This window comes from Poromitra crassiceps (assembly GCF_964638095.1).
Source record: "Poromitra crassiceps genome assembly, chromosome: 14".
NCBI lineage: Eukaryota > Metazoa > Chordata > Actinopteri > Beryciformes > Melamphaidae > Poromitra > Poromitra crassiceps.
Window position 1 is genome coordinate 32024949 of NC_139633.1, and position 16462 is coordinate 32041410.

At 44.1% G+C, this 16462-nt stretch overlaps 1 protein-coding gene across 1 annotated transcript in view; it reads right to left on the minus strand.

The window, feature by feature from the left end:
* LOC310789152 (high-affinity choline transporter 1-like) overlaps positions 1-16462 on the minus strand; it is a gene marked incomplete at both ends in the record, with an annotated part of 44568 nt that overhangs the window by 15186 nt on the left and 12920 nt on the right. Inside the window, 2 exons of the mRNA XM_083650741.1 lie at positions 2854-2997; positions 6669-6817. Coding sequence (XP_083506867.1) covers positions 2854-2997; positions 6669-6817 — 293 coding nt within the window. The remainder of the gene's footprint in view (positions 1-2853; positions 2998-6668; positions 6818-16462) is intronic.

Genomic DNA, 16462 nt, shown 5'->3' on the forward strand with positions numbered 1-16462 from the left:
TGGTGCTTCTGTTCTGCATCACAGAGTAGAGAAAGTTTCAGGGTTGCCACCACCTTTTATCCAATTAAGAGGCAGAACTCCACACAGAGGCGGGCCTCTGTGCGCATCCACAAATGAAAGGGGGAGGACTGCTCACTGATGTTGGAAAAACGAAGTCCAGTCAAGCTGGGCAAATCGCTGACAGCACCTTTAAGTATATCCTCAACCTGCTCCTCTCAATGTGGAGGCATAGCATCTCCACACTGAGGTCTTCCCAGATCTCCTGACCTCCTCACCCTATCATGGAGGGTGAGGCCAGCCACCCTGTGGAGAAAGCTCATTTCCCTCGCTTGTATCTGTGATCCCATTCTATCGGTTACTACTGGTCTGGTAAACCATCCGGTCAAGTGAACTCACGTTCTCTAAGTCGCTCTCTCTCGGAGTTCCTCTCCTTTTGTAAATGGAAAAAAGAGACGTACCATAGTATAAAAAATGGCAAACTGTGAAAAGGTTAAAAAGCTTTTATTTTAGTCCATGGCTAACTAAAGTTAAAAACAGAGCAGCAGACCAACCGTCACAGTCCACCCTAACTTCTTTTTTTTTAGAACTTAACTCCTCCTGCTGTTTGCTGTCAACACTGATTCATCTAAGGACCCACGCAGCACTCCTATCCACTTGTCACATTTGGTTTCATTTTGCAGGACCATCTGGCCTCCAGCCCTGGGCGGGCCTTTTCACAAATGACAAAGTCCATGGCCAATCAGGGACCTGCCTCGTAGTTGACATCGTAACGGGCCAATCCCATGGCTCTCCGGCTCGCGAAGCAATGAGCAGTAATGTCAACGTTCATCGAGTTATAGACTCAATAACAACAATTCAACAAGAACAGGAGTATGTACAGTAGGCTACCAGCGGAGTTTCTCGGCGGAAAAGTCATTTTCGTCATTCTTACGAGTGGATTTGGATTTGACTAGATCCGACGCTGATTGGCTGAAAGACTGGATTTGGCAACGCTGATTGGCTGAAGGAGTTGTCTGTCAAGGCAAGTACTCCCACCCACTGAAATGACTGTGGACGGCTTGGAGTCCAGACTGATAGAGTACGTAGAGCGAAACAGGACATGACATCACGAATCAGGATGGTTTTAACCAGAGCCGTGTAGATAGAAGAGTCGCGACATCTCCATTCACTCCAATGGACCTGTTTTTTACTCTCAAGAGTTCCAGGAAGTAAGGTCCTGGATTAAGCAGCACTGTCGAGTTGCAGCAAAATGGACAGTTTGTGTTGTACTTTGAAAGGTTTTTTTTCTTGAATCAAATTGTACGTTATCAGCTTTATTTTAGCATTCAAAAGTAGCGCGAGACCCCTTCCTGGCTGTTCATTGGCTAATGACTCACAAATTTTGGTCCTCCACTGACGCCACTCTCTCTCTCTAGAGGACACTAGTTTTAACCAGGCTACGTAGGTGGGGTCTGAGCCATGATCGGGCACGGAATGGAGAGCCTTGCTTTGTGGGTCGGCTCTATCTTCACCATCATGGTTTGCTGTACCTAACCTCGGTCAATAGGCCTTTTTCACAGTGGCCATTTCGTGTCCAAAAGGCAGCAGGGTAAACACAGGTGCAAGCAAAACATTAACGAAGGTTTCCAACTTCCAAGTTGGAAACCCCCCCATTCCCATCTCACGATCCCTTTCACCCTCACTGACTAACACCCAAGCGGCAACCTCCGTCTTGGAAAAAATGAAGCCAACGCGGAAGTGCCAAAAACTGAGATTCCACGAATGGCCACTTGAGGCTGGGTCCAAAAGCAAGTCATTGCCCATGATATAATGCAGCAGAAATAATCATGCTTACAGCCTGGTTCAAAAAACATAAACCGTGTTGGTCTCTAATCTATAGCAAACTTCACCGATCATGACAACTGTACAGGGGATAACGTTTTATATAACTCACCCAATACAGTCTAGGCCTGCGAAAAGAAGTCTGATTGTATAGAAGTGAATGGGAAAATGACCCTACTTCTTATTTACACTAGAGTAAAATAGACGATAAAGGAGACTACGCTTTGGGGTGTGACTGGCAGGTCGCAGCTTGCCGATCACGGACCAATAGCAGCTCTCATTCAAGATGGCGATGGTCAAATTGCCAAACTCGAGGCTTAGGTTTGTGAACAACGTGTTTTAGAGCTGCAGGTAAGCTTATGGTCCCTGAATTAAATGGCTACAATATTGGTGAAAAAAACCTTTGGTCATACCCAAAAATCAGTAAATAATGAAAAGCGACGGGCCCGGCGGCCAATTCGGAGAGGCCCGCCCGCCAAACGAATCCACAGAACCCCAAAGAAGTCGTCGGAAGCTGGTTCACTTCAGACGCATTTCTGCGTAAGCATAGAGAGGCCTTTAAAGTGAGGTTGGACTTTGTGGTGGTATCTTAGCTTGTGCATCGTCCTGCATGATAGAACCACAACATTGGTGATTTTCTCTTATCCTTTGTTCCAGTAGAGGAGACTGTAGAATTACAGTATGTTTTTTTCTCTTTCCATGGCATTGCCATTGTCTGGAGGAACAGTTTGAAAATCACTTCTAGCACATAAAGGAACACAATCAAAGTAGATTCTGATAATATAAAAAAAACACCATATTAAACCTTTCAGTTTGAACAAGTGACAGACTTGTTTTTATATATATATTTTTGGCAGAATCTGCATTGTCAAAGTCCTGACTCCCACCTTTTTCTCTCTCTCTCTTCCTATTTACAATTATTGATAAAAGAAAGTTCAACATCACGTTAATCTCTTTGATGACTGACAACTACTTTTTAAACTTGTCAGGTGCTCCTGTATGCTGGGGAAGCCTTCCGGAGAGAAGCCTTACCATCAGTAAAAAGTTATCGATCCACCTCCAGGCGGAGTCTGCCTGCAGCGTGCCGACCCAGGGGTTCTGGAAGGTGTAGTTGAAGGCCGTGTCCACGATGTCCACGGTGGCCGGGCTCATCAGAGCAAATGGGACACACAGCCACTGAGAAGAAAGAATGGAGGGGGAACACAGGACTTCAGAGAGGACCTTGTGTAAGAAAACCATCAGCAAGTGGTGCTGCTGATGATTCAAAGGTATTTTCTCTAAGTTACAAGATGTTCCTGAACACCTAAAGATGATGCCATAGATCAGTGAAACTCAACTTGCGGCCCGCGGTGTGGCCCGCGATGGAATTGGAAAGAAAAAAAAAAAAAATTACACTGCACCTGAAAGCAACATGCAACTGAATAAGTGTCCAAATGTTCATGTCATTCTGGCCAATACTCCACTTCTGTTATAGCATTTCAGTCTGGAATATGGAATATCTTTCAATAATCTATGATTTAGCTGCTGAATTGTCAAATACTGCCGTCTGCTCGCTACCCAGGCACTTATGTATGTACTTAACCTAACTAACTTAACCTAACGAACTATCCGGTGTGCACAACATTGTCAGACTAAACCCCGGCTGACACCCCAAAAACCTACAATCCGCTACAGAAAAATGTATATTGTTTGTTTATTAACTGGCCCCTGGCCTCCATCATTTCACGAAAGTGGCCCCCGGGCAAAGCAAGTTGAGTATCCCTGCCATAGATGATGCCATCAGGGAGGACTGAAGCGTTTCATATTCCAAAATCTGACCTGCATCAGTTGAAAGAAATGAAACCTACCTGAAAATGAGTTGGCAGCAGAACATTCAAAGTTTAAACGTCTGCTACTACTATCAATGGCAACTACTAGTCCTACTTTTCCTGTTTGTTGTTCCAATAACATAGTGATACAGAGAACAGGTTTTGCACACTTGTACATTGTTATACAATTTAAGTCATTACATATTCAATAAGCTATAAATTACACACACATAATCAGCGGTATGAGTTATTACATAAATGCACGTCATATGGACAGACGCAATAGGCAGACACTATCTCTAGACAGTGGCATTGAGCAGATTTCACCCTCTGCCCTACAGCAACATGTCACGTCAGTGACCTTGCTGACGCGCACACACAGGAACACACGCGCGCGCACGCGCACGCACACAGTAGCCTTGGGTGCTCCACAGTACAGTGTGCTTCTGATCATCCCTCCCCTCCTTGTCTCTCCTCTCTGCTTTCCTCAGTATAAGAACCCGTGACAAACTGTTAGATCTTCACTGCATCTATAATCTGTACTCTATAGTGTGTACACCATGTATACTGAGATGATCCTCCAGTAATGAAGTTTACAGGAGTATGTTTATGGCTTAATACATTCTTTTAAGACAACTTCCCGGGCTCTCGGCTTCATTCAATTTGTTTCATACTGGCTGAAAATGCTGTTGTTGTTGTTGTTGTTGTTGTTGTTTGCGGACGAGGAGTGAGAAATTAATTTCCATAATATTTTACCTCTGTCGTCTAGCTTTGTTATGTAGGACAAGATGCATGCACATATCTGAAAGGTACTGTACATTCCGATACAGTATTAAATATTTGATAAGGGCATAGTTTCTTCACTTTGCCCACAAGCTGTGACTCGTGTTGTCGAGTACCGCAGGGATGACATCTTTTTTATAGTCGGAAGGCAGAAGTCATGTTGGAGCTTCAGGGGATTTCACTTAAATGCATAAAATAAGGGTCTGCGGTTAACAAAAGTGTATGGGAGCGTTTGTGTTCAGCAGGATCATCTTCACAAACACTTTTATGACTTTTGAAGCGTTTTCTGAAAATCTAGTTAAAAAAAAATGCATGTTAGTACGTTTCAAAAGTCATGAAAGTGATTCACGTTTGTGAAGATTATCCCGCTGAACACAAATGACCGCTCTCATAAACTTTTGTCAACCACAGACCTTACTTCATGCATCTAAGTGAAATCTCCATTCTAAAAAGCCCATTCACTTTTCCCACTTGCTTTCTATGATTCTTTACGGAGCTGATTTATAATATAAGATGCTTGCAGCTTATGTGCTGTCAATTCATTCAATTTATCCTATTTCCCATGATTGCTGGCGTGTGGCATCATTCCCTGATTACATAATTAAGCGCCAGGCGTGGACGCGGGGGTAGCAAACAAGCAGAGCAACACAAACGCAGACAGGCCAACACTGTAGCTCAGGAGGAGGTAGAGCGGGTCGTCACTAATCGCTTTGGATGAAAGAGGTCGGTGGTTCGATTCCCGCCTCCTCCAGTCTGCATGTCGAAGTGTCCTTGGGCAAGATACTGAACCCCAAATTGCTCCTGATGGTGTGCCAGCACCCTGCGTGGTAGCCTGCCGCCATCGGTGTGTGAATGGGTGAATGAACCTACTGATTGTAAAGCGCTTTGGATAAAAGCGCTATATAAATGCAGGCCATTTACCATTTTACCATTTACCAAGAAGGATAGACCCTTCTCACGGGGGCCATTTTGTGTCGAAAAGGCAGGGTAAACACAGGTGCAAGCAAAACACTAATGAGGGTTTCCAACTTCCATGATTGGAATTTGGAAACCCTCATTAGTGTTTCATGGTCACCTTGTATACAGTAGTGACAAGGCATTGTGGAAGTCAAATGGTTAAATAAGATTGCTTTATGTAGGGGAGAGCAGAGCATGTGGTCACACTTTTCACTCATTGGTGTATTTGTCTTACTACTGAGAAACAATATTTTTCGGGAACACTTCATAATAACTGTACGCTACGAAACACTAAATAGGCTACTTGGTTATTCAGTATACTGATGCGCACATTAATTTCTTTACTTTGAGTCTCTTTTAGTCCAGCACCAGTTTTTCAACTGGTGAGAGGATGTGTGGGGATGTTACAGTATTTAGGGCCAACCCTATATTTTTGACAAAATGTTCCATAAGTTTATGGACAATTAGAGGGTTATTGTGCTTTTGAGTCTACCTGTGCTGTAAATCCCGTGTTAGATACAAGTGAGTTTATTACTTGCTATTGTGCTGTTGGCTTTGAGTGTTCAGGTGACTGTGCTGTAAATCCTGTTGAGATGCAGGTGAGTGTATGTCTTAGTTATTATTCTGGCCTTAATTGTGCGTATGTGCGCTGTGAGGGGGGCCCTTTATGTATCCAGGCCCAGGGGCCCGTCAGGTCATAATCCACCTATGGATCACCCCATTCAATCAGTAGGCATGTCATCAGCCCCATTCATATTGGCCAGTAGGGACCTACCTGGCTAGTAGGTGGAGAAGGCTGTTATCAAACAACTTTAACTTAAGGCAAATACAGCAACTTGGTTAGGGTTAGGGTTAGGGTTAGGGTTAGGGTTAGGGTTAGGGTTAGGGTTGAAGGATGTATTGTTTGGTTTTTGGTTTTAGAAATTACAAGAGATGATTAGAAAATGTTTTTTTTCTCCTTTGTAATCTCATCATACGTAAGTCCAGGAAAAGGATAGTAGTGTGTGTGTGTGTGTGTGTGTGTGTGTGTGTGTGTGTGTGTGTGTGTGTGTGTGTGTGTGTGTGTGTGTGTGTGTGTGCGTGCATGCGTGCGTGACAGACAGAGCTCTTCAACTGGACATTTATGTGAATCTCTTTTGGGTGCAGAATTTTGTATAACACTTGTTGGGTGTATAACTCATATCTCACAGGAAATAGGTACTTTGAGGAACGAACAAAAACCGCCTTCCTTTTTAGCTTGACCATCGCACATTTTTGACTTGGTTTTTTGAAAGGTCTCGTAACGTCAAAACAACTCACCAATGCGATGAAGATGAGGATGAGCTGTATGATGTCTGTGTAGGCCACAGAGTAGAGACCTCCCATCAGTGTGTAGGTAATGGCCACTGCAGCGGAGATCCAGATGCTTACAGTGTAGGACAAATCCAGAATCACACTCATGGTAACACCTATGAAACACACATGCATGTGATAGACATATGTAGGAAACTGAGCTCAAATGTAATATTATTCTAAAGGGAAAAATGATGAGGAATTGGTATACATTTCCCCTAGTACACAATGATTCATCCAACAAACTGATTTCTATAAAGGCCAGTATAATAACACACAGGAAAGCCCTCTCAGTTGGCCAAACACAAGAGATAGGTTATGTAATTTGTGCATGAATGACATCACTGGTCCACAACTGAACTCAAATCAACTCCCAATCACTGTCAAACTAAATGAATGCCTGTAAAACTGTTGAAGGTTTTTGGATATGTGTGAGATCATGTGCAAAATAAATCAGCATTGGCTTTCGGTGAACTTCTCCTTTAAGCTACAAATCTAAATCTACTTTAAATCTACAAATGCAGTACAGTCAAAAAAAACACAAAAGTGAAGACCCAACACAATCTCTAGCTGCAGGTGGGCTAGGGAACATATCAACACAACAGGATATCTAGCTGCAGGCAGGCTAGGGAACATATAAACACAACAGGATCTATAGCTGCAGGCAGGCTAGGGAACATATAAACACAACAGGATCTCTAGCTGCAGGCAGGCTAGGGAACATATAAACACAACACAATCTCTAGCTGCAGGCAGGCTAGGGAACATATCAACACAACAGGATCTATAGCTGCAGGCAGGCTAGGGAACATATAAACACAACAGGATCTATAGCTGCAGGCAGGCTAGGGAACATATAAACACAACAGGATCTATAACTGCAGGCAGGCTAGGGAACATATAAACACAACAGGATCTATAGCTGCAGGCAGGCTAGGGAACATATAAACACAACACAATCTCTAGCTGCAGGCAGGCTAGGGAACATATCAACACAACAGGATCTATAGCTGCAGGCAGGCTAGGGAACATATAATCACAACAGGATCTCTAGCTGCAGGCAGGCTAGGGAACATATAAACACAACAGGATCTATAGCTGCAGGCAGGCTAGGGAACATATAAACACAACAGGATCTATAGCTGCAGGCAGGCTAGGGAACATATAAACACAACACAATCTCTAGCTGCAGGCAGGCTAGGGAACATATCAACACAACAGGATCTATAGCTGCAGGCAGGCTAGGGAACATATAATCACAACAGGATCTCTAGCTGCAGGCAGGCTAGGGAACATATAAACACAACAGGATCTATAGCTGCAGGCAGGCTAGGGAACATATAAACATAACAGGATCTATAGCTGCAGGCAGTCTAGGGAACATATAAACACAACAGGATCTATAGCTGCAGGCAGGCTAGGGAACATATAAACACAACAGGATCTATAGCTGCAGGCAGGCTAGGGAACATATAAACACAACAGGATCTCTAGCTGCAGGCAGGCTAGGGAACATATAAACACAACAGGATCTATAGCTGCAGGCAGGCTAGGGAACATATAAACACAACAGGATCTATAGCTGCAGGCAGGCTAGGGAACATATAAACACAACAGGATCTATAGCTGCAGGCAGGCTAGGGAACATATAAACACAACAGGATCTATAGCTGCAGGCAGGCTAGGGAACATATCAACACAACATGATCTCTAGCTGCAGGCAGGCTAGGGAACATATAAACACAACAGGATCTATAGCTGCAGGCAGGCTAGGGAACATATAAACATAACAGGATCTATAGCTGCAGGCAGTCTAGGGAACATATAAACACAACAGGATCTATAGCTGCAGGCAGGCTAGGGAACATATAAACACAACAGGATCTATAACTGCAGCCAGGCTAGGGAACATATAAACACAACAGGATCTCTAGCTGCAGGCAGGCTAGGGAACATATAAACACAACAGGATCTATAGCTGCAGGCAGGCTAGAGAACATATAAACACAACAGGATCTATAGCTGCAGGCAGGCTAGGGAACATATAAACACAACAGGATCTATAGCTGCAGGCAGGCTAGGGAACATATAAACACAACAGGATCTCTAGCTGCAGGCAGGCTAGGGAACATATAAACACAACAGGATCTATAGCTGCAGGCAGGCTAGGGAACATATAAACACAACAGGATCTATAGCTGCAGGCAGGCTAGGGAACATATAAACACAACAGGATCTATAGCTGCAGGCAGGCTAGGGAACATATCAACACAACAGGATCTATAGCTGCAGGCAGGCTAGGGAACATATAAACACAACAGGATCTATAGCTGCAGGCAGGCTAGGGAACATATAAACACAACAGGATCTATAGCTGCAGGCAGGCTAGGGAACATATAAACACAACAGGATCTCTAGCTGCAGGCAGGCTAGGGAACATATAAACACAACAGGATCTATAGCTGCAGGCAGGCTAGGGAACATATAAACACAACAGGATCTCTAGCTGCAGGCAGGCTAGGGAACATATAAACACAACAGGATCTATAGCTGCAGGCAGGCTAGGGAACATATAAACACAACAGGATCTATAGCTGCAGGCAGGCTAGGGAACATATAAACACAACAGGATCTATAGCTGCAGGCAGGCTAGGGAACATATCAACACAACAGGATCTATAGCTGCAGGCAGGCTAGGGAACATATCAACACAACAGGATCTATAGCTGCAGGCAGGCTAGGGAACATATAAACACAACAGGATCTATAGCTGCAGGCAGGCTAGGGAACATATAAACACAACAGGATCTATAGCTGCAGGCAGGCTAGGGAACATATTGACAAAGTAGTGTATGATTGGAAGAGTTATAGGATGAGAATTAAGTCAGGTTATTGGTAAACAGTTTACCAATAAGCTTCTATCTGACAGAAGGACTGAGATTCCAGGCCTGATCCTTCCGTGAGAAACAGAAAGTCGAGTAAGTACTTCAAATAATGGGTGTTTGGAGGCGTGCCAATGATAAACAGGACTTCTAACTGCACCTAGAGAGTAATCAAAATAAAACGTTTATTGGCCTGATACCTGCTGGTGCATTGGAATCTGCTGTGGCCGAGCCAAATTGGATGGACTGGACAGTCGGGTCAGTGGAGAAACTCTTGAAACAAGCTAAGTCAAGGACTCTTGTATAAGGAATATTGTGTCACCGTCGGCCAATCAGACTGGACAGTGGTGCTGTCGGGCTGGTTACCCCACCTACTCATAAAGCCTGCTAACTGTCTGGTGACCATTGTATGTTGTTTGGTGAGAATGGCCTTAACCCTGAAGTAAACCTCATCTTAATTCTAATCGCAAACATAAACTTAAACCCACAAGGGGACATTTGGTTCACAACTACAGAAATACAGGAACACAACACACACACTCAATCTCTCTCTCTGTCTCAGTCTCTCTCTCTCTCTCTCTCTCTCTCTCATTATTGGTCTGTTTAGATTCATATCAGTCATCCAGGTATTAAAATGTAAAGAAGTAATAGTAAAAACAAAAAATAACTAAATTCAGTGGATTTAACATGAGTTGAAGATGTTTCGGCAGCACTAAGCAGAACTGATGATGCCTGGGCGTCCGGGGAGTGTAGCGGTAGATTCCCTGCCGCCTACCAACACGAGGGTCGCAGGTTCGCGCCCCCGTGTTACTTGCAGCTTGGTCGGATTGGCTCGGTCACGGTGGGGTATATGCCGGATTGGGGTATATGTCCTGGTCACTGCACTAGTGCCTCCTCCGGTCGGTCGGGGCGGTGAAGCTCTGTCAGGTGAAAAGAAGTGGCTAGAGCAACTGCACATGTGTCAGAGGAAGCATGGTGCTGGTCTACGGCTCTCCCCAGATCGGCAGAGGGGGGAGCAGCGACCGGGGCAGCAGGGGGGAAATTGGCCAAGTACAATCGGGGAGAAAATTGGGGGGGAAATCTGAAAAAAAGAAGAACTGATGATGCCTGGTGGATAAGTCAGCGAAGAAATGTCTTCAACTCATTTAAGCCCGGTGGATTTTGTTGGTATTCTTGGTACTTCTCCCCCGGGCGAGGGAGTTTGTGATGGATCCTTGTACACCCAGAGTGAAAACTCATTCACTCCTAACAGAGAGGGTGTCATGTCAACTAGGCTGGGATTATTAGATTGGATTACTGGATTGCTTCAGCAGGCTGCTGATCTTACACACTTGGCTGTCCTCCATATGCCCTCCTCACAACCTGGATTTTCCTGACAGTTTTAAGCTCCTGTGGGAAGGCAGACGGTCACCTGAAGATCGGCACGCAGACGCAAACTTTCAAAGACACCCTCACGCTGCTGTGTCCTTAAGGCAGTGGTTCTCAAATCTTTTCATGTCAAGGACCCAAGAAACTGACCCAAAAGAAATTAGACCACAGACTTTTGCTGGGGACCCCCTGGAACCCCCTTCAAGGACCCCACTTTCAGAACCACCGCTTTAAGGTATTGACCGAAATAACCCAGTACCAAGTAGTATAGAAACGTCTCCAGTCAAACAATACCTGCATTCCATCCTCTTTGTACACAGATCTAGAAAAAAATACTTTCTATGGGTTTGCTCGTAGCCAATCACAGCCAAGTGTTCTTCATTTTAATGTTGCTCGTAGCCAATCACAGCAAGTGTTCTTCATTTTAATGTGACGTGTGATTGGCCCACTACCACAGCAGCTCCAACTCATACAGTCTGTGGTGGTGAAGTCGAGCGCGGTGTATGTGACTGGCAGTTCAGCGTGCCACCAAACGTAAAACAAAAAGGTGCCGAACAAAGTACTCTATAGGTATCGGTATCACTTAGACCTGGGCATTATACGGCCCGGGGGCCAGAACCGGCCCTGGTCATGATGGTTCTGCCTGGCCCGGGAGGTCTAAGACAAACCACAGCATTTTACTTATGAAGCTGGAGAAATCGAATGAGATGACTTGAGATGAGACTGGCTGTTTGGAGTGATTTTCAACATAATAGATGCCGAAGAATAAGTGCACAGTATGTTTTCTATCATTTAGTCTAGTGCTGAAATTCGAGGTTATGCATGACAATATTTCTCATGTGGCCCGCAAGGAAAGATAATTGCCCATCCCTGCTTTAAGGGTCCTGGTATTGATTTTTTTTTTAAACGGTACCCAACCCTACCCTACCCAAGCCCCTCTGCCAATACTGCAGATTCCCCCATATGTACAGTAGGAGGCCATATGTACAGGATGAGGCGTGGGCCATGGAATCCCTTACCCCCATAGCTTTGTGATATAGCGTTACGTTTAAGCGCTACAGAATCTGCTGGGCTGGACGGGCTCTGCGCCTGCCAGCGGCTCGGCGCCGCCAACCCAGATAATCTGATCCATAAAGTGTTTAAGAAAACCTTACCAACATGCCTCTTTATTCTAAATCAGGGGTGTCAAACTCTTTTTAGTTCACGGGCCACACAGAACCAAATGTGGTCTCAAGTGGGCCAGACAAACAAAATCAATGCATAATAAACTACAAATAACAACATCTCCCAATTTGACCGTTTCTTTTAGTGTAAAGAATTAGGCCTACACGTACATTTTAAAAACACAGTGTCACATAGGGTTATCTCAACTGCCATAGGTCTATCATATCAAATCTACGGTCTGGAATGTGTATTCATTGACGCAAACTGTGTGATTGTTCTCCATATTGAAGTGTTTCCCCTACCATTCTACAGGCCTGGCGGGCCCGCCAGACCAACGACGCCCCCACCAGGCCTTTATGGCATATTATTACAATACAACAATACTGGTGTTGACAGTGTTGACAGTAATAGAAGATGCCAAATCATTCATTTTGCTTTTGGGAGCATCGTGCCAGCGTGTGTCGTTGCCTGGGAAACGCACATCCCATAATACAACTGTTTGCATCGCATCCCATAATAGTATGATGATACTTGGGATGCCATTGCGAACATAGATGCAAACAGGTTAGCTAAAAGTTTAGCGTCGCCAGCGACGGCCCCCACCGTTGCGGTCGGGGTACGTTTCGAAATCCCTCCAGGCCTGAAAATGTTTCTAGGGGAAACTCTGAAGGGCAATGAAAATAGTTTACATTCAATAATCAATAGAGAAAACATGAATCGGCTACTTGTAACTTGCTCCTGAAAGCTGCTACGATCAATTTTAGGTGTCAAATCCTGAGCTTGAAGAATTAGATTGAAGGGCTTCTCAGTGAATTGTTGAGCTTTGCATCAGGGGCCATAACTCCTAATCATGGTCATACACTTTACGCTCTCCCTTTCTCCCCTGGCTTGTCTGTTCGTGGCATTACACATTTTTATTTCGGACCACATCTTCTTATCTTCTTACCTTTTATCCTAACCTCCCCGCTCAAACTCCCCTTTTCAGAAAACAAGCATGTCTCAGTTCTCCCTTACAAAGAGTCTGCTCACCGGTTTGCGTTGTTAATTGTTGAGGCAGCTAAAAGTTGGCTCTCACTGTCTGAAGCCTTTGTTCTAATGAGCCGGTTATCCTATCCTACACCTGTGCTCCTTAGACCATCTGGATTTGTGCTTTGCCATCTTACATTACATGGCATCTTACATTACATTACTGTTGATTTCCCCCCCCCCCCATGTATTTGTTGGGCTTACTGTTGCTGCTTTAATCTGCACTGAAGTAGCTTTTAGCTGGTAGGCTACTGTTCCTGCCTGACCTGTAGCTTTTAGCTGGTAGGCTACTGTTCCTGCCTGACCTGTAGCTTTTAGCTGGTAGGCTACTGTTCCTGCCTGACCTGAAGCTTTTAGCTGGTAGGCTACTGTTCCTGCCTGACCTGTAGCTTTTAGCTGGTAGGCTACTGTTCCTGCCTGACCTGTAGCTTTTAGCTGGTAGGCTACTGTTCCTGCCTGGCCTGTAGCTTTTAGCTGGTAGGCTACTGTTCCTGCCTGGCCTGTAGCTTTTAGCTGGTAGGCTACTGTTCCTGCCTGACCTTTAGCATTTAGCTGGTAGGCTACTGTTCCTGCCTGGCCTGTAGCTTTTAGCTGGTAGGCTACTGTTCCTGCCTGACCTGTAGCATTTAGCTGGTAGGCTACTGTTCCTGCCTGACCTGTAGCTTTTAGCTGGTAGGCTACTGTTCCTGCCTGGCCTGTAGCTTTTAGCTGGTAGGCTACTGTTCCTGCCTGACCTGTAGCTTTTAGCTGGTAGGCTACTGTTCCTGCCTGGCCTGTAGCTTTTAGCTGGTAGGCTACTGTTCCTGCCTGACCTGTAGCTTTTAGCTGGTAGGCTACTGTTCCTGCCTGGCCTGTAGCTTTTAGCTGGTAGGCTACTGTTCCTGCCTGACCTGAAGCTTTTAGCTGGTAGGCTACTGTTCCTGCCTGGCCTGTAGCTTTTAGCTGGTAGGCTACTGTTCCTGCCTGACCTGTAGCTTTTAGCTGGTAGGCTACTGTTCCTGCCTGACCTGTAGCTTTTAGCTGGTAGGCTACTGTTCCTGCCTGACCTGAAGCTTTTAGCTGGTAGGCTACTGTTCCTGCCTGACCTGAGGCTTTTAGCTGGTAGGCTACTGTTCCTGCCTGACCTGCATTCTCTAAACTCTCTTATTGGTTTTATTTATATTGTTTGTTTTATCTGGTGAAGCCTCTTTGTGACGTCTCGGCTGACAAGTGCTACATAAACACAGTTTGACTTACTCAGCTCGGTTAGCGCAGTTATTAATTGCATCAGCGTTGTTATCTATACATTGTTAATCTGTATTTGTCCAGGGAAGCTTGTCTGATTGTACTTTGAGCACTTCCTCAGCAATGCCCTCCTTTACATTCATACTGCTTATTGGAGCCTCATACACACATAACTGTACATCTGCGCAAAATCTCCCGTCATCAATGTAGGAGAACTGAGACGCGTTTACCTGCTCAGTGAGAACAGCGCCGAGCGTTTACCTGCTCAGTGTCCACATACAAAGACCCCGACCTTTCATTTAACATGAATGAATAATGAGTCAAAGGTGTGGTTTACACTGGAGACACGTCCCCACCACGTTTCTCCCTGTCACTTTTTAAACGCATAAAAATGTGTTCTGGAAAAATAGCTCAATAAATGTTAATGAACAAACGTGACCTGCGCTGACAAAATCGGTCACATTGACCCCGAAACACATTTTGAGTTTCGTATACACTGTTGGAAAGAGGAGAATGTAAGCTTTCTGCTGATATCAAAATGATCTTTGTGCTCCAAAGATTGAGTGAGATGCACCCCTTTATGTCTTGACTGTTTCCAAACTATGTTTGGCCTCAAAGTTTGACAAAGGAAGCTAGTTCTGCTCGTCACCCTAACTTTATGAGCTTCAAAACGATATTTGCCATTCAAATTTCACAATCATCTTTACACAGAATGAAAGCCAAGGCTTTATTTTTACTCAAATATGATAAAACCCCAAAACAGCCAAAAATCAATATTTTTCCCATAAAATCACGTTTTCTTTCTACACAAACAGGCCTCTGCTACATGTGACTGATTTAGTCAGAGCAGCTGGTCACAAATGAGAAGGCTTTGAGAAGGGTTTATTTGCACAATAAGAAATAAATATATATATAGAAGAAATATAGAAGAAACATAATGTGCATTGTCCAGAGAAAGTAACGCTATATATATATAACATAACGCTATCCCTTCAGTTGTTTCTACTTTGTTATATTTTAGGGCAGCCATATTGGATATCGTTATGGCTGACTGACATGCACTGCTCCGTTCTACAGTAGATGTGATATTAGCATTGTTCGAGTGACACGGTGATGCAGCTGTGATGCATATGGACAGGCCCGGTTCTACGGGGGTGCAAAAGCATGCATTGCACCCTTATTTTAATTTATCAATATTTTAATTGTCTGCATGCTCAGTTGAAAAGTAAAAAGAAAAAGAAAAATTTTAATAAATGCTGGAGCTGCACACTTACTGTTTAAACTTGAATTATAATTGTTGTTTTTCTTTGTTCTTTGATGTGAATTTATGGCTTTTTGGCACCTATAACCTTTTAAGGTTGAGATAATTGTATTCATCATTATATGGTCCAAATATTTCAGTAAAGCACTTGAAACACTTGACATATTCTTGCTTGGGTGGTATCATTCTACTTGAAATGATGGTAAAATGTATTATTTTTAGTAAAATAACATGTCAAATGTTTGACTTTTTTTTTTACCTTTGGCCGGGCATCTGCACCCCTTCCTATCTAGGATGCATCCCTAGTCATCTTGTGGGCTCGTAGGATACCAATCCCCCCCCCCCCCCCCATTAACAGTTGACTGTTCCGCGTGTTCGCACTGAGCTAGGTAAAAAAATCTTTTAAATATGCTGCCCCTTTTACCTGGAAAACCTTCCAGAAAGACTTAAAATTGCCAGCACTCATTTCATATGACGCCTTTGGTTCAATTTTAAAGGACATTGGGACAGGGAACTTGTTGCTGTACTTAACTCATTACTTATGTAATTTCAAGTCTCCCTCAATCGTTTATTTGTGTGTCTGTATGGAACCTAAATGTGTGTTTGTTTTTTTATGCTGCCCTCTTGGCCAGGGTTCCTCTTGAAAAAGAGATTTTAAATCTCAATGAGTCTTTTACCTGGTTAAATAAAGCTTTAATAAAATAAAATAAATAAAAAGAAATACATTGCCTAAAATCGCATGTGAAGGAGGCTGTGACATGTATGATAGGTCTCCTATCCGAAATAAATGAAGCCTGTTGGTTGTCTTCTGCTTCCGCTGCACAGGCAGAGGTGTG